Raw genomic sequence first — 23,104 nt, 5'->3', positions numbered from 1 at the left:
ACCAGGTAGGCTACAAAGCCCTGGATACACCTGTCTCTGCCTCACCAACATTAAATTTACAAGTGTGTTACTATATTTGGCTTTTTTAATGTGAGTTCCAAGGTCAAACTCAGGTTTTCATGGCAAGCATTTTTTTTTGAATGAGCCCTAATGTATTTAATTTCTGTACACATTTTATAATGTTCAAAGTCAGCCTTGTTATATAGAATAGAAACTTCTCTCTACATCCTCTTTTATTTAAAGGAAATTTTATTTTGATTTAGTAATTTATCATGTAAATTTTTTAATCAACCACCATATCAACATCTACAGAAGAATAAGTTTAAGTATGTGTTTGATATTACATTGGAAACTTTGGTTGTTTTAGAACTGATTCATTGACCACATTGACATTGAGTCTGTGATCATGATATAAATAGCTAGTTTTTATCTTACATTTCAAGAAATTTCACATTTGCCATTATAATATTCACATATTTTATTCCATTTATTAATAAGAACATGACAATTTTATTGTATCAGCACATTTCAATAGATTTACTAGAATTTTATTGTGTTACTGATTCATATTTTGTAAGAATTATTAATAAGTAGCTAGTAATTTTATTGCATTTGATAATTTTCTCTTTTCTGTAAGAGTCTTTAAATATATAGGTATTGTAGAATAATACAGATATAGGTACAATGCTTTAATCCCAGCACTCTGGAGGTGGAGTAGGTTGATATATGAGTTCCAGGACCACCTGGTCTACATAGCAAGTGTCATGGCAGTCAGAGCTATATAATGAGAAACTGTCTCAAAAAAATCTATGTAGTATTTCCTTTTACCTGTAACACGTAATTACCAAATATATATTTATATTTCCCAAGCAGAGACATGCTCAGGTTTCTTCTCTATCTCTCCACATGTGTTTTATAATTATTCTTTTAAATTAGTTCTCTTTTTACCAACCTCCCAACCTTCCCACAAGGAGATATTACTCTCCAGGCTCTTGGAGTTTTTTTCTTTGGTCTGTTGGAGAGAACCCTAGGTTTCTTGGTCACCCCTGACACATGTGCTATAACTCCAAACTAAGAGTAATGGAATAACTGTAGAGCATTTCCTTCTTCCTCAAAAGAGCAGAGGAATATTGACCTATCAATAACCTGTAATTGTTAATTTCCTAAATGTTGAAAATTCTTCCAACTCCCACCAAAAAAAGAAATTATCTATTAAAAGATTGTCTTCAATTCCACTTCATGCCCAAGACTTCCGGGCAAGTCAAGTTAGTGTCAGAAGGAAAGAAAACATTGAAATCACAGAAATAGTAGCAGGCAAGAACATTTAGGGTAGGACCTAGTGAAATGGTTCAGTGTTTAAAGGCACTTACTACTCTTACAGAAGACTCAGGTTTGACTTCCAGCATCCACACTGTGATTTACAACTATTGTAATTCCAGTCCCAGGTGACCTGTCACCCTCTTCTTCCTTGTATGGACACAGGCGTTCATAAGGTACACATACATGCAAGGAGAACACTCAGATATGTAAAATAAAAATGAACGAATGTTTAAAAACACAAGACTCTTCAGGAAAAACAATTTGATGTTCTATTTCAGACTGTGACAAAAATATGACTTCCCTCATGGTTCTGGGCACTTAGCTCCAGCTGATTTTGAATTGACAGACAAGGTGTCCTGATGAGAAGGGGTGTGTTCAATCAACATTAACCAAGATATCTCTCATAGCATGATGCATACACAGATCTTGTAGGAATTCTGACAAAGGCCTCCATACTAATATTCATCAGTAAATGGCTGATTGGGATGTTCACCAAAGCTACAATATGAAAAAAAGGAGGCTTAGTATAAGAAATTGATTCCTCCTTGTTTTAAAAAAAGATAAGTCCAAATGTTAGTCAGTACTAAAGGCTAGTTCAAGGTGTACTAGTTACTGCTAACAACTTTGCTTTCTTTTTTCTAATCAGTCCAACTACAATGTTCCCTTACTCTACTGGCTAGTCTTAATTCAACTTAACAGTAATTCAAGCTACAGTAAGCTGAGAGGAGAGAGCTGCGGCTGAGAAAAGGCCTCCATTAGATCCAGTTGCAGGCAAGCCTGAAAGGCATTAATTAGTGATTGATATTGAAGGCCTAGGCAACTTTGGGTGCGGCCACCCCTGGGCTGGTGGTCCTGGGTTCTATAAGAAAGCTTCCTGAGTAAGCCATGAGGACCAAGACAGTAAACAGCACTCCCCCATGGCCTCTGCATCAGCTCCTGCCTCCAGGTTCCTGTGTGGCTTGAGTTCACTGCTTTTGATAACAAACTCATATGGAACTGTGAGTGAAATAAACCCTTTCATCCCCAAGTTGCTTTGATCATGCTGTTTCTTCAAAGCAATAGCAACCCTAACTTATATGGGTATTTAATATATTAAGTATATAGATGGAAAAATTTTTAATTTTTTAAACAGGATCTCACATAACCCAGGCTGGCCTCAAACTCACCATATAGCTGACCATGATTCTGAACTTATGACACTCCTGTGTCCACCTCCCAGTGTTTGGGATTTGGTTGTATACCACCATGTCCATTTTAAATATTTGAGTTCCCTATTCTAGAAGCATATTTTGTTATTTGGTGATGTTCATACTTTACTAGTGACACAAAATATAACTGACAAAGATCATTCTTTACAGTTATACATTTACAAGATAGGAATAATTCTTCTCCACTTGCCGCACTCTCATTTTTGCATTATTGTCCCTAATTAATTCTTAACTTTCCCCTATAGTAATAAAAAGATTATTAATGTGTTACCTGCTGTTTTTGAGCACATGTAAATTTTCTTATAAAATAAAAAAAAAATTCTTTTTTGAGCACATATAAATTTTCTTCAGGCTACTCTCATTTCAAGTCCCATTCCATTATTTCTATTGTGAGTTTAAATTACCATATCAGAAGAAATACACACCCTGCCTACTCTCATTTAAAAGATATGTCTTTTCTCAGTTTCCAAAACCTTACAGTAAGAAGGAAAAGAAGAGACCATTTGTTGGCTTTAAATTGCTTCCAACAATGGGAATGTCTCTAAGATCTTCTTTCAGTTTCTAATTTCATTAAGCTAAGATGTCTCTGTCCTTTGCACTGAAATCTCTATATTTCTGAAAAATGTAAAACAATAGTTTCTATTCATCTCACAAAGTCTAACTGGTTTTTATACAAATGTAGCATTTGAGTGCTGAAAAAATTTGCAGTAAAAAGCATTGAGAGACTTGAATCTATGAAAAACATCAGATTGATAAGGCATAATCAACAATTCCATATGAAATAGATAAGACAGTCTAACTAGGACCAAGGTGTTGAAAAAAATAACTTTGATCTAGTTTAAAAATAAAATCTGAGCTATGTGGGCAGATGTCCTAAGCTTATTTACAGAAACAGCTATATCACAGTCTATGTTTCATGTCATAGCCATAGAAGACAGAAGCCTACACAGAGGTTAAGTTTCAACAAAGGCATTGTATTATCTAGAAAGTTCAGTGGCTTGAAACATGCAGAGGGGCACATGTGAGTCAAGTTGACCCTGGCTCCACCAGGGAATAAAGTTCGGAAGACAGCCAAAAGCAGCTCATCCCTAACTCACACTCTCCTTTGTCTTCTGCATATTGAGATAACTTTTAACACATTACATTCCTACCTAGAAAACCAACTGAAGCCATGTATTGACCAAAGTTACTTACAAAAATGCAGTATTGTATCTTAAATTTCTGTCTAAGCCATCTAGGACTTTCATGTCCTCTGAAGCCAACTGGAATTCAAAAACCTATCAGAGAAATAAAAATTTTATTACTTTTGTATTACATATTGCCAGTCTAGGAAACCCAAGTAAACTCAAAAGGCAACATCAAAAACACAGGAGATATGTCCCAATTCTCTTAAAAATATCAAGTAAAGCATTCAAATTATTCAGAAATAACATGTGGAAAAGAAATAAACCCATGTTCTTACATAAAAGATTATATAAAACCACACAGCTACGAACTATGGAAAAACGAGGAAACAAACAAAGATGGTGTTATTGAAACTAATAAACAGAATATGGGAAAAAAATAAAAACTTTGAAAACTGAACTTTAATAATAGAGTTTAGTTCCCCTTTTCTGGGGGAAAGGAGAAAGGATGGTAGAAGGAGGGAAGGGAGGTGTTGAGAGGAGAGGAGGGAGAGGCACCTTTGGGATATAAAGTAAATAAACTGAAATTAAAAAAACAATAGAGTTTAGTAAGATATATAGATAGAGAGTCCTATATTATATTAGTAAACACAATAAGAAAATTAGTTTTATATAGTTTAATGCATAAATTGTCAAATGCTAATTAAGTCATCAGCAAAGAGCATTGGAACTGACTTCAAAAGCACTTATCTAATTTAGATAGATTAAACATAAAATTTATCATCACTAGTTCTCAACATATGCATACTAATGATTTTATGAATCCATAATACTACTGTAAAGCATGTTGAAAGACAAGAGAAAAATAGTATCTGAACAGCTGATAAAACTATTAAATGTAATAGCAGACTATTATGTAGTCGTGTAAGCCAAAGAAACCCTTTCCTCTCCCAAGTTGCATTTTGTCATGGTTTCATGACAGCAACAGAGATCTAACTAGGACATCCAGTCAACCTGATGTCATCCACGTACAAGAGGGACTCTGTACAAGTCTTTATTTTCTCACTGTATTTACCAATGAGGTAGAGGAGTTTCTGCCCATACACCTTAAACATACATACATACATCTTTAAACCCTATTGTTAAAATTTAGTTTTAAAAGTTTTTCCTTGGTTTGTACTTGTGTGTTTCACTGTCTTATATAAGAACTTGGGTTTATTTCTTTCTCACCTGATATTCAATATAAAGGAAATAGGCTTTCACTTTACAAGGTGAGAAGTGAAAACTGACACACAAGGTTGTCTGACATCCAGACACACACCATATCATGTACACATGCACACACACACACACACACACACACACACACACACTGAGAGAGAGAACAAAGCACACACACGGAGATTGTTTCAAGTAACCCTACATATGAAATAAAATCGCAGGCATCTCTAGAATACTCCACGCCACAAGAACTGTGCGTGTAATGAGATGAAGCCTAAGCTAGTTATCTAAAGAATAAAAATAAAACTATATACAAACTTATGGACACCTGATCTTTGACAAAGACGCCAAAACCATACAATGGAAAAAAGATAGCATCTTCAACAAATGGTGCTGGTCCAACTGGATGTCTACATGTAAAAAATGAAAATAGATCCATACTTATCACCCTGCACAAAACTGAAGTCCAAGTGGATCAAAGACCTCAACATAAAACCAGACACATTAAATAGGCTAGAAAACAATGTGGGGAAGACCCTAGAACTCATTAGTACAGGAGAAAACTTCCTGAACAGAACACCAACAGCACAGGCTCTAAGAGCAACAATCAATAAATGGGACCTCATGAAACTGAAAAGCTTCTGCAAAGCAAAGGACACCATCATCAAAACAAAGCGACTGCCTACAGATTGGGAAAGAATCTTCACCAACCCTTTATCTGATAGAGGACTCATATCCAGTATATATAAAGAACTAAAGAAGCTGAAAAGCAGCAAACCAAGTAATCCACTTAAAAAATGGGGAACAGAGCTAAACAGAGAATTCTCTGTAGAGGAATTTCAAATGGCAGAGAAGCACTTAAAGAAATGCTCATCCTCATTAGCCATTAGGGAAATGCAAATCAAAACAACCCTGAGATTTCACCTTACACCCATGAGAATGGCCAAGATCAAAAACTCAAGTGACAACACATGCTGGAGAGGTTGTGGAGAAAGGGGAACCTTTCTCCACTGCTGGTGGGAATGTAAACTTGTACAACCACTCTGGAAATCAATCTGGCGCTTTCTCAGACAACTAGGAATAGTGCTTCCCCAAGATCCAGCCATACCACTCCTGGGCATATATCAAAAAAAGGATCGAATACACAATAAGGACATTTGCTCAACCATGTTTGTAGCAGCTTTATTTGTAATAGCCAGAAGCTGGAAACAACCCAATGCCCCTCAACTGAAGAATGGATGCAGAAAAAGTGGTACATCTATACAATGGAATATTACTCAGCAATGAAAAATAAGGAAATCATGAAATTTGCAGGTAAATGGTGGGATCTGGAAAGGATCATCCTGAGTGAGTTGTCCCAGAAGCAAAAAAACACACACGGTATATACTCACTCATATAGACATACAACATAGGACAAACCCACTAAAACCTGTGCATCTAAAGAAACTAAGCAAGAGAGAGGACACTAACTAAAATGCTCAATCCCCATCCTGAAAGGCAAAGAGGATGGACATCAGAAGAAGAAGAAAACAGGAAACAACCTAGGAACCTTCTACAAAGGGCCTCTGAAAGCCAGAAGAAGAAAACAGGAAACAAACTAGGAACCTACCACAGAGGGCCTCTGAAAGCCTCTGCCCTGAAGACTATCAAAGTAGATGCTGAGCCTGATGGCCAACTGTTGGGCAGAGTGAATGGAATTTTATATAAGAAGTGAGAAATAGTAAGAGCTGGAGAGGACAGGGTCTCCACAAGGAGAGCAACAGAACAAGAAAATTTGAACACAGGGAACTTCCCAGAGACTCATACTCCAACCAAGGACTATGCATGGAGATAACCTAGAACCCCTGCACAGATGTAGCCCATGGCAGTTGAGTGTCCAAGTGGGTTACATAGTAATGGGAAGAGGGACTATCTCTGACATAATCTGATTGGCCTGCTCTTTGATCACCTCCCCCTGAGGGGGGAGCAGCCTTACCAGGCCACAGTAGAGGACAATGCAGCCACTTTTGATGAGAACTGATAGACTAAGATCAGAAAGGAGAGGAGAACCTCCCCTATCAGTGGACTTGGGGAGTGGCATGCATGCAGAAAGGGGAGGGAGGGTGGGATCGGGAGGGGAGGAGGGAGGGGCTTATGGGGGGATACAAAATGAATAAAGTGTAATTAATAAAAAAATTTTAAAAAATAACAAAAAAAAAACAAAACCAAAATAAAATAAAATAAAACTATATGAAGGAGAGCAAACACAGTACAGACAACATCCCAATCAACAGAGAAGTTTCACTCTCCTGCAAATGCAAGAGTGGACAACAAAGATAGGAGAAAACTCAGTCCAAACTAGCAAAATGGCACAGCAAGCAAAAGCACTTGTGGCACAGGCCTAAAGACCAGAATTCAATTCCTGGAATCCATTGTTGAAAGAAAAGCTGACCCCCCTGAAAAGCTGTCACCTGACCTCCATCATGGCACTTGAACACAAACACAGACACACACACACCACATGCATGCATACATAAATATAATTTTTGATTATCACAATTTATTCATTTTGCATCCCAGCTGTAGCCTTCTCCCTTAGTCTTCTCCCAACCCCATCCTCCCTCCCTCTTCTCCACCCATGCCCCTCCCCCAGTCCACTAATAGGAGAGATCCTCCTCCCTGCTATCTGACCCCAGCCTATCAGGTCTTATCAGGACTGGTTACATTGTCTTCCTCTGTGGCCTGATACAGCTGCACACTCCAGGGGGAGGTGATCAAAGAGCTAGCCACTGAGTTCATGTCATTGACAGTCCCTGTTCCTATTACTATGGGTCCCCCTTGGACACTGAGCTGCCATGTGCTGCATCTCAGCAAGGAGTCTAAGTTATCTCCATGCATGATCCTTGGTTGGAGTATTGGTCTTTGCAAAGATCCCTGGGCCAAGATTTTTTTAGGTCTGTTGCTCTCCTTGTGGAGCTCCTCTCCCCTTCAGTTCTTTCCTCTTCACCTTCATTCATAAGATTCCCTGCACTCTGCCTAAAGTTTGGCTTTGAGTCTCAGCATCTGCTTTGATATCCTGCTGGGTAGAGTCTGTCAGAGGCCCTTTGTGGTAGGCTCCTGTCCTGTTGCCTGTGTTCTCCCACTTCAGATGTCAATCCCATTTGCTTTCTGAGTGAGGATTGCACAACTTCCCTAGGGTCCTCTTTCTTGTTTAGTATAGATTTTAGTATGTTTATCCTATATTATATGACTAATATCTACTTATAAGAATTTTAAAAGAGGTTAAATAGGCATAGAAGTATTCTGAGAGATCACAAATGATCCATGATAAGGATATGCACAAGCTAGTCTTATGCCAATTTGACACAAGCTAGAGTTATCTGAAAAGAGAGAACTTCAATCAAAAAAATACCTTCATAAGATCCAGATGTAATGTATTTTCTTAATGAGTGATTGGTGGGAGAAGGCCTAGCCCATTGTTAATGAAGCTATCCCTAGGCGGGTAGTCCTAGGTTCTATAAGAAAGCAGGCTGAGCCAGCCATAAGGAGCAAACCAGTAAGCAGTGTTTCCCTATGACCTCTTGATCAGCTCCTGCCTCCAGGTTCCTGCCCTGTTTGAGTTCCTGTCCTGACTTTCTTTGATGGTGAACTGTGATGTGGAAGTATAAGACAAATAAACCATTTCCTCCACAAATTGCTTTTCGTCATGATGGTTCATGACAGTAATAGGAACCCTAAGACAGGATATTTCACAGATGCTTCAAAGCCTACAGCCCTTTCATTACCTGCATGTTCTCTTTGATCCGCTTCTCATTGAAACTCCTGGCCAGAACCACAATCCCACGCTGCAAAAGGTAACGAAGGGCAATCAGGGCTGGTGTTTTCTTGTACTTTTTGGCCATGGCACAAAGAACTGGATCTTCTAAGAGAACTGGACTGTTCTGGTCCACCCTGGAAAAGAAGACAAAAATGCTCGACTCCTGAAGTTCAACTTACCTTTGTGTTAGGAGGCTTACAAAACTGGTATATCTTCCAGAAATAGATATAAAATTGTTCTCCCTGGGCCAGTAAAGTCAATATCATCTCAGATCTTCTCAGAAATATAAATGCCAACCACTCTAACTCAGTTGAGAATTATATATAAAAAATTGCCACAGAACTAAATATATTTCAACAATGATGTTTAAGATACACTGTTGTCTTTGTTACCTACCATTTTTTGTCTCGTGAACTTCCTAATGTGCAGTAGGCAACAAGAGTGATGTCTTTTGACTTACAATAGTCCAGCATTTTGCTCTGGTTGAGATAAAGATGGCATTCAACCTGAGACAATACAATCAGATTATATGAAGTTTTGTATTAGTATGAAAGGAAGACATCAAAATGAAAAAACTTGAATTTTTAGAAAGTATAATGTGAAAACATGAAGTGAAAAAAATTAATTATCAATCACTAATCATTTTAACAAAATAATTTAATAGCACCTTCTTATAGAAAGTTTTTTTAAGATATATATCTGAAAAGAAATAATTCTATGTGCCAGTTCTTGGACACCAAATAGTGTTTTACAATACACAGAGGGTTCGGCAGTTTCCAGACAAGGAACGGGAAAAGGATCTTTACAAACTTGGATACTAAATCACAGTAGAAGCAGATTTTAGCCAAAGGCTCATGATGGCGTGTGTGAAGACAAAATCACCAATTTCATAGGATCCATATTAATGTAAGAAATTTATAAGTCCATCATAATCCAGAGAAAAGAGAGAGGGTAAACATCCATTTGCGCATGCTGATTTTCACTGTGAACTTTAGTCAGAACATCAGAATTCAAAGGCAAGCTACTAATGTTTACATTATCTTATATAAAAGTGAGTTTTGCCTTGATATGTAAAAAGTTATTTATAGCAAAATATCATGTAAGAAAAGAGGGGCTGGTGAAATGGCTTAGCAAGTTAAAGCACTCACCACCAAACCTGACAACCTGATTTCAATCTCTGTGACCCACATGGTGGAAAGAGAAAGCCAACCAATTCCTACAATTCTCTGACCTCCATATATGTGCTGGTGTGTCTGTTTGTGTGTGTGTGTGTGTGTGTGTGTGTGTGTGTGTGTGTGTGTTTCAACCATTGATTTGCTGTTAGAAAGCAGGAAGGAATAGACTATGATGTATGTCGTTAGTCATAAAGTCAGCTCAAAATGCAGTGCCCAAAACTGCCATGATTTCATCATAACCAGACATGATATCTCACAAATCTTGATGAATTTGATAGTTTTCAGATAATTTCCATGTACCTGTGATGATGGTTGATAACCCTAAAATTAGATGTGTTGGAACGGAGGGCACAGCCATTCATGTTTGCACCATTGACCTTTCACTTGGACTCCATCATTGCTTGTAGCCCATACTGTCTTTCCAGGACTTTCTTCCTGTACAGTTCCCTCCACAGCATCTTTCTTTATCCAGTCTCTTCTCACAGATGGAGAAGAAATGCAATTTCTTCTCAGAGGTCACACTACAACTGCTATCTTCTTTGATAGCTTTTCCCAGTTCTACTTCTTATATCCAAATAGCGCTATGATAGCCTCAACTGTTCCACTGGTTCCTCAAGCAGAGTTGTAATGAAGAACTTCTATATCCTCTAAGAGAGATTCCACTCTTAGAATTGCTGGCCCATGAGGGTAAAATGAACAGGATTCTAGGTTATACACATACATGGTCCTTGGTTGGACTTACAGTCTCATAAAAGACCCTGTGCCCAAATATATTAGGTCCTTGTGGAGCTCCTGTCCTCTCCAGGTCATACTAACTCCCTCTTCTTTCATATGATTCCCTGCACTCTGCCCAAGGTTTGGTTATGAGTCTCAGCATCTGCTTTGATACATTACTAGGCAGAGTCTTTCAGAGGCCCTGTGTGGTAGGCTCCTGTCCTGTTACTTGCTTTCTCCTACTTCCAATGTCGATCCCATTTGTCTTTCATATATATATAAATTTTTGTTAAATACACTTTATTCACTTTGTATCCCCCCATAAACCCTTTCCTCCTCCCCTCCCAATCTTACCTTCCCTCCCCCTTCTCCACACATGCCCCTCCCCAACTCTGCTGATAAGGGAGGTCTTCCTCCCCTTCCTTCTGATCCTAGTCTATCAGATCTCATCAGGAGTGGCTGCATTGTCTTCCTCTGTGGCCTAGTAAGGCTGTTCCCCCATCAGAGTGAGGTGATCAAAGAGCAGGACAATCAGTTCATGTCAGAGGCAGTCCCTGTTCCCATTATTATGGAACCCATATGGACACTGAACTGCCATGAGTTACATCTGTGCAGGGGTTCTGGGTTATCTCCATGCATGTTACTTGTTTGGAATATAAGTCTCAGGAAAGACCCCTGTGCTCAGATTTTTGGTTCTGTTGCTCTCCTTTTGGTGCTTCTGTCCTTTCAAGATCTTACTATTTCCCACTTCTTTCATAAAATTTCATGCACTCTGCCCAACAGTTGGCCATACTAAGTCTCAGGATCTGATTGATAGTCTGCAGGGCAGAGCCTTTCAGAGGCCCTCTGTGGCAGGCTCCTAACTTGTTTCCTGTTTTCTTCTTCTGATGTCTATCCTCTTTGCCTTTCCGGATGGGAATTGAGCCAGAGTCCTCCCTCTTGATTAGTTTCTTTAGGTGTACAGATTTTAGTAGGTTTATCCTATATTATATGTCTATGTGAGTGATTATATACCTTGTGTGTCTTTCTGCTTCTTGGATAACTCACTCAGGATGATCTTTTCCAGTTCCCACCATTTACCTGCAAATTTCATGATTTCCTTGCTTTTTATCACTTAGTAATATTCCATTATGTAGATGTACCACAATTTCTGTATCCATTCTTCAATTGAGGGGCATCTGGGTTGTTACCAGCTTCTGGCTATTTATTACAAATAAAGCTGCTACAAAACATGGTTGAGCAAATGTCCTTATTGTGTACTTGAGCCCCTTTCGGATATATACCTAGAAGTGGTATAGCTGGATCTTGAGGAAGCATTATTCCTAGTTGTCTGAGAAAGTGCCAGATTGTTTTCCAGAGTGGTTGTACAAGTTTACATTCCCACCAGCAGTGGAGTTTTTCATCTTGGCCATTGGATGTAAGGTGAAATCTCAGGGTCGTTTTGGTTTGCATTTCCCTGATGGCTAATGATGATGAGTGTTTCTTTAAGTGTTTCTCTGCCATTCAATATTCTTCTATTGAGAATTCTCTGTTTAGCTCTGTTCCCCCTGCACAAAACTAAAGTCCAAGTGGATCAAAGACCTCAACATAAAACCAGACACACTAAACCACTTAGAATAAAAAGTGGAGAAGAGTCTTGAACTCATTGGTACAGGAGGACAACTTCCTGAACAGAACACCAATAGCACAGGCTCTAAGAGCAACAATCAATAAATGAGACCTCATGAAACTGAAAAGCTTCTGTAAAGCAAAGGACACTGTCATCAAAACAAAACGAATGCCTACAGATTGGGAAAGAATCTTCACCAACCCTTTATCTGACAGAGGGCTAATATCCAGTATATATAAAGAACTAAAGAAGTTGAAAAGCAACAAATCAAGTAATCCAATTAAAAAATGGGGAACAGACCTATTTGTCTTCCTAAGTGAGGATTGATCATCTTACCCCGGGTCCTCCTTCTTGTTTAACTTCTTTAGGTGTACAGATTTTAGTATGTTTATCCTATCTTATAAGTCTAGTACCCACTTATAAGTGAATATATACCATGTGTCTTTCTGTTTCTGGGACACCTCACTCCTGCTCAGATGTAGCCCATGGTAGCTCAGTATCCTAGTGGGTTCCCTAGTAAGGGGAACAGGGAATATTTCTGACATGAACTCAATGGCTGGCTCTTTGCCCCTTCCCCTCTCCACCCGCCAAGGGAGGAACAGCCTTGCTAGGCCACAGAGGTAGACACTGCAGCCAGTCCTGAAGAAACCTGATAAGCTAGGGTCAGATGGAAGGGGAGGAGACCTCCTCTATCTGTGGACTTGGAAAGGGGCAGGGAAGAGATAAAGGAGGGAGGGTGGGATTGGTAGAGAATGAGGGAGCAGGCTATAGCTGGGATACAAAGTTAATAAACTGTAACTAATATTTTAAAAATTAAAAAAGATAAATTGAAAAAAATTGACAGGACTAAACAACAATGGATGTGAGACAGCAGTACTGGAAGAACAATTTAGGCATAAAAAAGGTGAAAAGGGCTTACTTGGTTGCACACAGGCTTGTACTTGAGCCCTGGCTTATTTAGGATCATCTCCAGCTGCCTGCGGTTAAAGTTGGACACCCCAATGGACTTGGCCAATCCTGCATCTTTACATTTCTCCATGGCCTGTTGAAAAAAAGGATAGTGAAGAGTAAAATGTGCAGTTGTTCCAAGAAGTAGTGTTAAAAGAGATGTTTTCAAGAAATACTGAAGGAACTACCGGCTCTGTCTAGAAATGAAGAATTGTGGAGAAAATAAAGGGCAGAGGAAGTAAAAGAAAAAAAAAAGTGTCCTTAAGAAATAGGTGATATTACAGCATTTGGTTGAAAAGATATTCCTAACCTCACTGCCCCCAGTTCTTCTCTATTCCCATTGTTTTCCAACAACGAATCCCTCCAGCATCTCCATCAAAACAACACCTGTGCAAGTTACAGAATTCTAGATCAAGCTGTTTATGTTTCACCCTCACAGGCAGAGGTCATACCTGACTCACCCTCTCCCAATGACCCCTTCTGTGCTCTTTCCTGCAAGAACTCACCTCCCATGTGTCACAGAGATCCACTGTATCAGCCAACACTTTCCCATGCTCGTCTTGTGGAAAGAATTCGTCTCCAGGCTGAAACAGAATTATTCATTTTAGGCTTCACTCAAGTCACGTTACCACATTTAATCACCTTGCCAAGTCCTTCAGAGCCTTCCTACATAAGCAGGATATTGTTTTAGGTCCTTTGCATTTGGAGTGACAAGGGGCTATTTAAAGATTGGTAATTCTCTGATCTTTATATCTGACAATAATATTTATGCTTTGAGCAAAACAGTTATCTCTGTGGGCATATGATTGTGTAAGGGCATGCACAGTTAAACTGGCCCATCAATCAGGCTTCCTTATCAGGATTAATGTGGGTACTAGAAAGCCAGAAGAGTTCTCAAGTTATATCAACCATGAATCCTCAATTGCCACAAGACCATATTTTCTACCAATAGCAAACAATAGCCCCAAAATAAACAAATATGATATAGAGATAAGGGATGAAGAAAATATTTCTGAAGCTGATGGTACTTCATGCCATTAAATGGCTTGGAGTTCCTAGTTATGCAACATAATAGCCTCCATTGCACAACCTAGCTTAAGGTTTGATAATTTTATAGCAAGGATTTTGCATAGCACAGTTATTAAAACCCCACCATGAAACTATCAAAAGAAATAATACTCGCCAAATCTCCAACGGTCAGTAGTTTGAGAACCACATGTTCTAGTTTGTTTTCCTTCTCTGTAATAAGCATCATAACTAAAAATGACTGGAGAGGAAGGGGTTCATTTAATATCTTATACTTCCAGACCACAATCCATCATTGAGGGAAGTCAGGGCAGGAATTCAAAAAGAAACAAAAGCAGAAGACATGGAGGAAAGCTGCTTATGATTCACTCCCTCCCTCAGTCATCAACTAGCTTCCTTCTACAGGCCAGAACCACCTGTAGAGAGGAATGACACTTCCCACACTGGGATGGGTCCTCACACATCAATCCATAATCAAGAAAATTTCTCAAAGACGTAGTCTCAGGCAAATCCAATGTGAGCAATTCCCCAACTGAGACTTCCTTAAATGACTTGGGGCCCTGTCAAATTGATAGATAAAGCTAACTAGGACACCCACTTAGGGTGAGGACCACCAGTTCTGCTTTCAGAGTACAAATACAAGAGACGATGTAATCTCATTGTGAAGCATATTATACTGGTTTTATTAATCTCCACAACTACATGTAAACACCTTCAGAAGACTAAGGGAGATGTCCCAGTGGGTAAAGCATGTTACTGGAAAGCTTACAGGCCTGAGTTTAACCTCCGGAATTTACGTAAAACCACAAGCAAAACAAAATTTAAAGTCAGCTGTTGTGGTATTCATTTGCAATCTTAGGACTGGGAAGATGGAGTCAGATGGCTTGGTTAGTCAGACTAGCCTATTCAGACCTTGTCTCAAATAAGTTGTGGATGGTATTTAAAAAACACAAGTGGCTGTGCTCTGTCCTTCGTATGCATAAGCATACACATGCAAAGTACAACCACAAATATTTGCATCTGCAGAAACATACGCACACCAGAAAGCAAGCAAACAAACAACAAACAAACAAATCAGGAACCAAACCAGAATGATGTCTTGAATGTAGCTATTGGGCTTTTTCCAACTTTCTAATGCAGAAGACAGCTAAATTATTTTCTTTCACAGGCAGGAAGTACAGCTTCAAGGTTTCAAAAATAACTGTATGAAATGGGACTTAGGGATTATTGTTTAGAATTTTCATCAGAATGATAATCCATACATTTACTCAAGAATATAAATCTTAAATTACCATTTAACTGTTATACTAGCATGACTAGTGAAAGAATTTTAAACACAGAAATTGCTCACCTGCAGAGACATTGGGAAATGAATAATATAAAGATCAACATAGTCCAATTGTGTTTTCTTCAGTGTCATTTCCAAGCAAGTTCGGACCAATTCGGGTCGATGGAAAGTGCTCCAAAGCTGCCAAAGTTAAAGAATGAAACTTTAACCAGATTGTGGTAGTACATGCTTTTTGTTCCAGCCGTCAGGAGACAGAGGCAGGCAGATCTCTGTAAGTTCGAGGCCAGAGTGAGTTCCAGGACAGCCATGGCAACACATAGAGACTCTATCTGTTTTGATACCTTGATGGGTAGAGTCTTTCAAAGGCCATCTGTGGTAGGCTCCTGTCCTGTTTCCTGTTTTCTCCTTCTTCCAATGTCCATACTGTTTGTCTTTCTGAGTGAGGATTGATCATCTTACCCAGGATGCTCCTTCTTGCTTAGCTTCTTTAGGTGTACAGTTTTCAGTATGTTTATCCTATATTATATGTCTAATAATATCCATTTATAAGTGAGTATATACCATGTGTGTCTTTCTGCTTCTGGGATATCTCATTCAGGATGATCTTTTCTATATCCCACCATTTGCCTGCAAATTTCATGTTTTCCTTGTTTTTAATTGCTAAGTAGTATTCTACTGTGTAAATGCACCCTAATTTCTGTATCTGTTCCTCAGTTGACAGCTCAGTATCCAAGGTGGTTCTCTAGTAAGAGGAACAGGGACTGTCTCTGACATGAACTCAGTGGCTGGCTCTTTGATCGCCTCTCCCTGAAGGGGGAGCAGCCTTGCCAGGCCAGAGAGGAAGACAATGCAACCATTCCTGATGAGACCTGATAGGCTAGGGTCAAATGAAAGGGGAGGAGGACATCCCTTATCAGTGGACTTAGAGAGGGGAATGGGAGATTAGAGAGGGGTAGTGGGATTGGGAGAGGGAAGGTGGGATTGAGAGGAATTTAGGGAGCGGGCTACAGCTAGGATACAAAGTGAATAAACTAATTAATATAAAAATAATGTTTTTTTTTTTAAAAAAGAAACTTTAAACTCAAGAGTTCATCTGCTTTAACTGGGTTGCTTTATCTAACACAAAGTCATTTTTCTGCATTTAGAAACACACTCTCCGCATTTCTTTCTTCTCATTGGTTTTTCACATATAAACTTCATTGTGTGTGTAGTCCAATGTCCTACCACTGAGCTGTGTCATTTAGACATCATTATGTATTTGGTAGTTAGCAGTTTATCTATTGAACATGTCATGAAATGTTCAAGAGAAAAAGTTGTCCTCGTCAGTCTCCATGACCCCTGCTTCCATAAGTCTCAGCTACAGTCACCCCCATCTCCTCCCAGAAGCCTACCCTGTCTTAGTCACAGAAAAGCCTCTCCCCTCGGTTTCTCTTCCCTCCACAGGCCCTCTGTCCTCCCACTCCCTGCTCTCCCCAGGTCTGATCTCCACCCTCATTTCTCTCTGTGCTCCCTCTCATACCTTCTTCCTTCTCTTCAACTGCTTCTGCTCTCTATTCTATTTCCCCTTCTGAGTGAGATTTAAGCATCCTCTCGTGGGTCTTCCTTGTTCCTTATTTTGGGTCTGTGAATTGTAGTATAGTTATCCTGCGCTATATTACTAAAATCTGCTTATGAGTGCATACATATCACGTGTGAGGCCACCTTCTAACTGGACAGGTCTCCTAGTGGAGGGAGGGGAACACCAACCACCCACAAGAACTTCAACCTAAAACTTACCTACAAGATATGCAAGGATAAAGATGGAGCAGAAATTGAGGGAATATCTAACTAATACCTGGCCCGATCTAAGACCTACCCCATAGGAGAGAGCTAAACCCTGACACTATTAATGATATTCTACTATACTCTCAAACAGGAGCCTAGCATAGTTGTCCTCTGAGAGGCTCCACCCAGCAGCAGATTGAAACAGATGCTGAGACTCACAGCCAAACATTGGGTGAAGTATAGGGACACTGTGGAAAAATGGGGAGATGGATTGAAGAACCAGGAGGTGACAGAAGCTCCATAAGAAGACCAACAAGCCAACTAATCAGGTCCCAGAGGGGTTTTGGAGACTCAAGCATCAACCAAGGACCATGTATAAACTGTATCTAGGACCCCTGCACAGATGTAGACAATAGGCTGTTCAGGCTTCATGTGGGTTACCTAGTAAGGGGATCAGGGGCTGTCTCTGACATGGACTCTGTTGCTTGCTTCTTGATCACTTTCCCCTGGAGGGACTGCCTCGCCAGATTACAAGGGAAGGTCACACTCTGTCCTGATGTTACTTCATGAGCTGGGGTGTGTTGTGGAGCCTCCCTTCCCTGAGGAACAATGGAGGGGCAGTGGGAGCAAGAGGAAAGGAGGGTAAGACAAGAAGGAGAGGAGGGATGAGGCTACAATTGGAATATAAAGTGAATAAATAAATTAAATATTTTTACAGCAGTTTTCTCTAATAAAAATGTTCACTTTTCAAAGTAACATACAAAGTTGGTCTAAATCACTCATTCATTCAAGTACACAGGGAAGAGCTAGAATTCATTCAATATACATAGCTGAAGGTTGCAGGAAAACCTTTTTGGAAGCATGCTAGTGTATGCTGAAGTTAACTGAACATACTTTAGCCATGCTTTTTTTTGTGAACAAAAACTGCAGGAAAGAAACTGTGCCTGCAGAGACTGTGTCACTGCTTAAAACTGTAGTTCTAAGGTCCAAGGTTCTGCAGGTCCATAAGTTAAGTATCTTAGTGATCTAGAACTCTGGAACATCTATTCCTTGTCTACCTCTCTGTGAGAACATCTTGTGACTAATAAATTAAAACCTTTGAGAATATATTAATTTAGCAAACTACTAGATTCACTAATCCAAAAGCTAAGAATATCATCAATAGCACGGTAGGCCTATAGAAAACATTCCCCCATCTCAGTGTACCTGTATCTCTGGTGTACCTACCAATATATTTTAAATATGCATTGATTTATGATTTTCTTTATTCTGTAGCCTTTTTGAGTAACCATGGCTTAGGAACATATATTTAGGTTACCTCAATTTCTATGTTCCAACATGGAAGCAATTTTTTTGTAACATTTTATGTTTTTAAAGAACAAACTCTCTTGTTCTCTTTAAGATTAGAGTTATGGCTTTTAATACCCTGTAGCCAGTTCATATACTATCCTGTTGTGTGAACTCTGTCCCCATAGAACTTTGCTTACATTCCTGGGAAGAATGAAGCCACTTGTCCAAGAAATGCCTCAGGCAATGTTTTCTCTTTTTATTCCCCTCTTCAGCAATGAAATTTAGTATGCTCAAGGGCATTGTATAAACAGTCCCCATTTGTCACTGAGACTTTCTGTCTTCTGAGCACATCTGGTAATAATGATGGGAAATGCTCTGTTTTTCATTGTTTCTCTCCCTGAGTTAACTAGAAAAAAACTTCATAGAAAGCCCATAAAGGCTCTTGGGAACAGTGTAACCTACACTCCCCTAGTTCTGTTGAATCTCAAACTCTACTTCAACTCCTCAGCAGTGGTCATTGTTGCATCATGGTCAAGCTCTGTCTGACTCTACATTGCATGAAGAACCACACACACTGCTTTGACTTGAAATTCAGAACAGTATATTTACATAAAAGTCATAAATTTTTACTTCCCACTGGTAACAAAGACATATTTATCTATTTTTTATTCTAGTTCAAATATACAAATGTATGTGAATAAAAGTCATAGCAATTTCTTTACCTCCTCCTGCCCCCGGAGGGAGGAACAGCCTCGTTAGGCCACAGAGGAGGACACTGCAGCCAGTCCTGAAGACACCTGATAAGCTAGGATCAGATGGAAGGGGAGGAAGACCTCCCCTAGCAGTGGACTTGGAAAGTGACAGAGAGGAGATGAGGGAAGGAGGCTGGGACTGGGAGGAAATGAGGGAGGGGGCTACGGCTGGGATACAAAGCAAATAACCTGTGATTAATATTAAAAAATACAAATTAATTTTAAAAAGTCATAGCAATTAGTAACAACATATGAAACAGGTATTGATCCAAACACTTATTGTCTGTGAGGCTCAGTCACATTAAATATGCCCACAACCATCCCAAATACAAAATACCTTTGAAGTATAGAATATATCTTCTCGCTTCACAGTGCCATCTGTAATCTTGCTTCTAATGGCCTGTCCTACTTCTTCTTCAATTTTGTACAAATAAGCCGAATCAAAATGGCGGAACCCAGCATCTATAGCTATTTTAGTAGCCTTGATAACTTCATCTTTTGGAACCTAAAGGAGCAACCAAAAATAGTTTCTGTGTAATAAAAGCTATTTTAAACACAAACAACGCTTTCCAATGAGTCAACTTCTCCTGTCTTGGAGTTGCTATGTATGTGTAGTTCATTATAATTTTCCTGGGTCTGTTTCAAATAGTCCTAAGGTGGACATATCCCCAAACATGCTCAGTCTAGAGCAATCACTGTATTACCTGCATTGGAAGTCCTGAATAATATCTCCCCATTCAGTGATTTGATCAAAAGACTCACAAGCCTAATTAAGACAGTATAGAAACATAGCCAAACTTACGGGGATGGGATACAGGAAGGAAAATGAGCCTCTCACCCTGGAGTCAGCCTCTTACCAACTGAGAATCAAAAAGAATTCCAGAACATTCCAGCAACATGTGCTGTGGTGGCTATACTATAATAGCATCCCTTCCGTATTCAAATATATTGTGTTAAAATGGCAGCAAAATTGGCTTAAGTCCTGACATGTATATGACCTTAGGATATTATTTTTTCCCACATATTTTCTAAGCATCTCAAACAAGATTTTTAACTTTGTATACAGTAAAGATGTCCTGTTTCATGGATCCCCATCAAATAGTTTCACCTTATCAACTGTGACCCTGCCATATACCCTTAGAAATCACTCCATGAACTCATTTAGGCTTCTTATTCACACTTTGAAGATAATAACTTATACTAGCCATTGTCTATATGGCAAGTATAAAGATGATAAAGGGTAACTTTCTCCTGAAAAGCCCATACCTACACTTGGGTGTATCTTATTCTTGGTCTTAATAGTCCATATTTAAATATATGTATTAAAATGTGCTTTAAGACTGGGCAAATGATGCAGTTGGTAAAATGCTTGCTGCACAAGATGAGAGCCTTGGTAGATCCTCAGAACTCATGTAAAAACATTGAGTGTGGCTGTCTACACTTGTAATTCCAGAGCTGAGGAAGCAGAGGCAGCTTGATGTCTTAGACCGTCTTAGCCTGCTTGGTGATTTACAGGCCCATGGAAGATTCTGCTGAAAGGAGAACATAAACTCCAATTTATCTCCATTTTAGGATCAGTCCTGACTTTAAAAGAAAAGTCAACAGTCCTAAGAACTAGGACATACATCACCAGCTCCAGAAACAGACCATAAAATCTCCCACTCAAGAAACAGCTTTGACAGATGTAGCCTGTGGTAGCTCAGTAACCAATTGGTTTCCCAAAGTGAGGGGAACAGGGACTATTTCTAACAGGAACTCAATGACTGGCTCTTTGGTCTCCCCACCCCCGAAGGGAGGAGCAGTCCTGTTAGGCCACAGAGGAGGGCTTTGCAGCCAGTCCTGAAGATACCTGATAAAACAGGATCAGATGAATGGGGAGGAGGTCCCCCCTATCAGTGGACTTGGAAAGGCGCACGGTGGAGATGAGGGAGGGAGGGAGGGACTGGGAGGGAATGAGGGATCAGGACACGGCTGGGATACAGAGTTAATAAAATGTAACTGATAAAAAAAAATTTTAAAAAAAAGAAACTATCAAAAAAAAAAAGAAACAGCTTTGAGAGAAACACAAGAATGGGAAGCTATCTTATCTCAGGATGGGACATCTGTGCTGGGCATCCTTATCTCATCCTGTAGTTAAACATCATGGCACCCGAATGTAACCCACATTTCTTTATTATCTGTGCACATACCTATGACTGTGTGTGTGCATGCACATGTACCTGTGTGCATGTGCGTGTGCATGTGTGTGTGCGTGTGTGTGTGTGTTGTACATCTGGAGGTCTGAGAAAGATCTGGGAGAGGCAGTTCTCTTCCTCTGCCATGTGGCTACCAGAGATCAATCAAACTCAAGTCATCAAAGACCCTACAAAATTTTTCAGGACTTGACTTCTCTAATGTATTCAGTCTACCTAAAATATTATAATGTTCTTCTTTGACAGTTTTCCATTTAAAAAAATTATTTCCTCTTATTTAAAAAAATATTTCATCTTAACGTGTTTTGCCTACATGTATGTCTATGCATCACTTTTTGTCTGGTGCCCAGAGAGGCAAGAAGAGGATGTTGGATCTCCTAGACCACCATGTTAAAGACAGTTGTAAGCCACCATCTGATTGCTAGGACTTGAACCTAGTCCCTCAGCAAGAGTAGCCAGTGCTCTTAAACATTGAGCCATCTTCCCAGTTCCAACAGTTTTTCCATTGGCCTCTCTTTATCCCAGCCCTGTTCTCTGGGCAGTACTGACCCTTACAGATTTACTGAGACTACAACTGGTAAGGTGTCTTTGCCCCTTATCTCTCTTTAAAACTATGAATACTGTGAAGTAAGAGAGGTCACAGTATCTCTGACAAAACCGTAGCTCAAGCTTTAAGTGCTATCCTGAATAAACAGAGGACAAAAATCAGAACAAAAACGTTTTCCCAAGAGAACTTCCTATAGTATTTTGATTCAAATGTGGTGAATAGCATGGAGAAGGATTTAAAGTTGCTTTCTTAAGGAATAATTCACCCCCAAAACAGTGTTGTATTTTGCTTATAGGTAAATGTTTTTAAAGTGAAAGCAGGAAACAAATGCTGTTTCAACAAAGGTCTGGAATTCATGCTGTGGCACTCAGACCCTGCCTCTCCTCAAGATATGATTCGCTCATCATTTTTCATAAGCCACAACTCTAGTAAATTCCACCACAAACATTTTTTTATCGGGATCATACCTATCTAAGAAGAGTAATTACTTGAGTTATAGAAATAACACTTGTCACTAATCCTTTGTAATCACATTCAAAGCACAGCAATAACGTTGATGGCTGATTTCCATTTATTGCCAAACAGTCTGAAACTAAAAGATAAACAGAGCCTCAAATAAACAGTACTGTTCATAGAAGTCTCCAAGGAACAGTAACAAGACTTCTTTCTCTATTACCCGTGATAGCTCAAATCTGCAGACCCTGTGAGTCTGAGTCAAACAGGAGCAAATCTGAAAGTCCCCATTAGTTTCCACACATCCTTGCTCTTCTCTTATAAAGCCTTAAGCCCAAGACACAATTGTTACCTTCTCAGGCACAGTGGTTCCAAACCCCAGTACAGGGATGAAGTTACCATCATTTAGTGCCACATGCAGAGGTACAGAATACATAGCTCGTTATTCATACATAAGCAGGTCTTGAGTCTTCTGCTTGCAGAGTCAATGACAACAAAATTGTTCCCGCTCATTAAATAACTCCTGGAAAGTTAAACAATGATTTGTGGGAGGAGCCCATTTAAAGCAATAGGGCAGAGAGACTGCTTGCAATTGTATGAAAATGAACCCAGTAAATTACTAGACCATGAAAATGAAACCATGAGTTTCTTGTAGAAGAAAGAGCTCTATTCTACA

General features: G+C 39.4%; 1 protein-coding gene across 2 annotated transcripts; it reads right to left on the bottom strand.

The window, feature by feature from the left end:
- Nucleotides 1–460: 460 nt before the first annotated feature.
- On the bottom strand, nt 461–22,934 carry LOC110560700 (3-alpha-hydroxysteroid dehydrogenase). Of its 2 annotated transcripts, XM_060372939.1 has the most exons (10): nt 22,781–22,934; nt 19,574–19,741; nt 15,494–15,610; nt 14,300–14,383; nt 13,623–13,700; nt 13,088–13,210; nt 9,067–9,176; nt 8,639–8,804; nt 3,723–3,805; nt 461–1,818 (listed from the first exon to the last, which is right to left on the bottom strand). In XM_060372939.1, exons 1-10 carry the CDS (start codon nt 22,862–22,864, stop codon nt 1,776–1,778), a joined length of 1,056 nt encoding a protein of 351 aa, XP_060228922.1. In that variant the 5' UTR covers nt 22,865–22,934; the 3' UTR covers nt 461–1,775. The 2 variants fall into 2 exon arrangements, with proteins under 2 accessions (XP_060228922.1, XP_021512382.1); XM_021656707.2 differs by lacking the exon at nt 14,300–14,383.
- Nucleotides 22,935–23,104: the final 170 nt, after the last annotated feature.

Source organism: Meriones unguiculatus, chromosome 19 (genome assembly GCF_030254825.1).
Source record: "Meriones unguiculatus strain TT.TT164.6M chromosome 19, Bangor_MerUng_6.1, whole genome shotgun sequence".
Classification (NCBI taxonomy): Eukaryota; Metazoa; Chordata; class Mammalia; order Rodentia; family Muridae; genus Meriones; species Meriones unguiculatus.
Note: the sequence above shows the minus strand (reverse complement) of the source record. Positions and strands in the feature narration are given on the sequence as shown.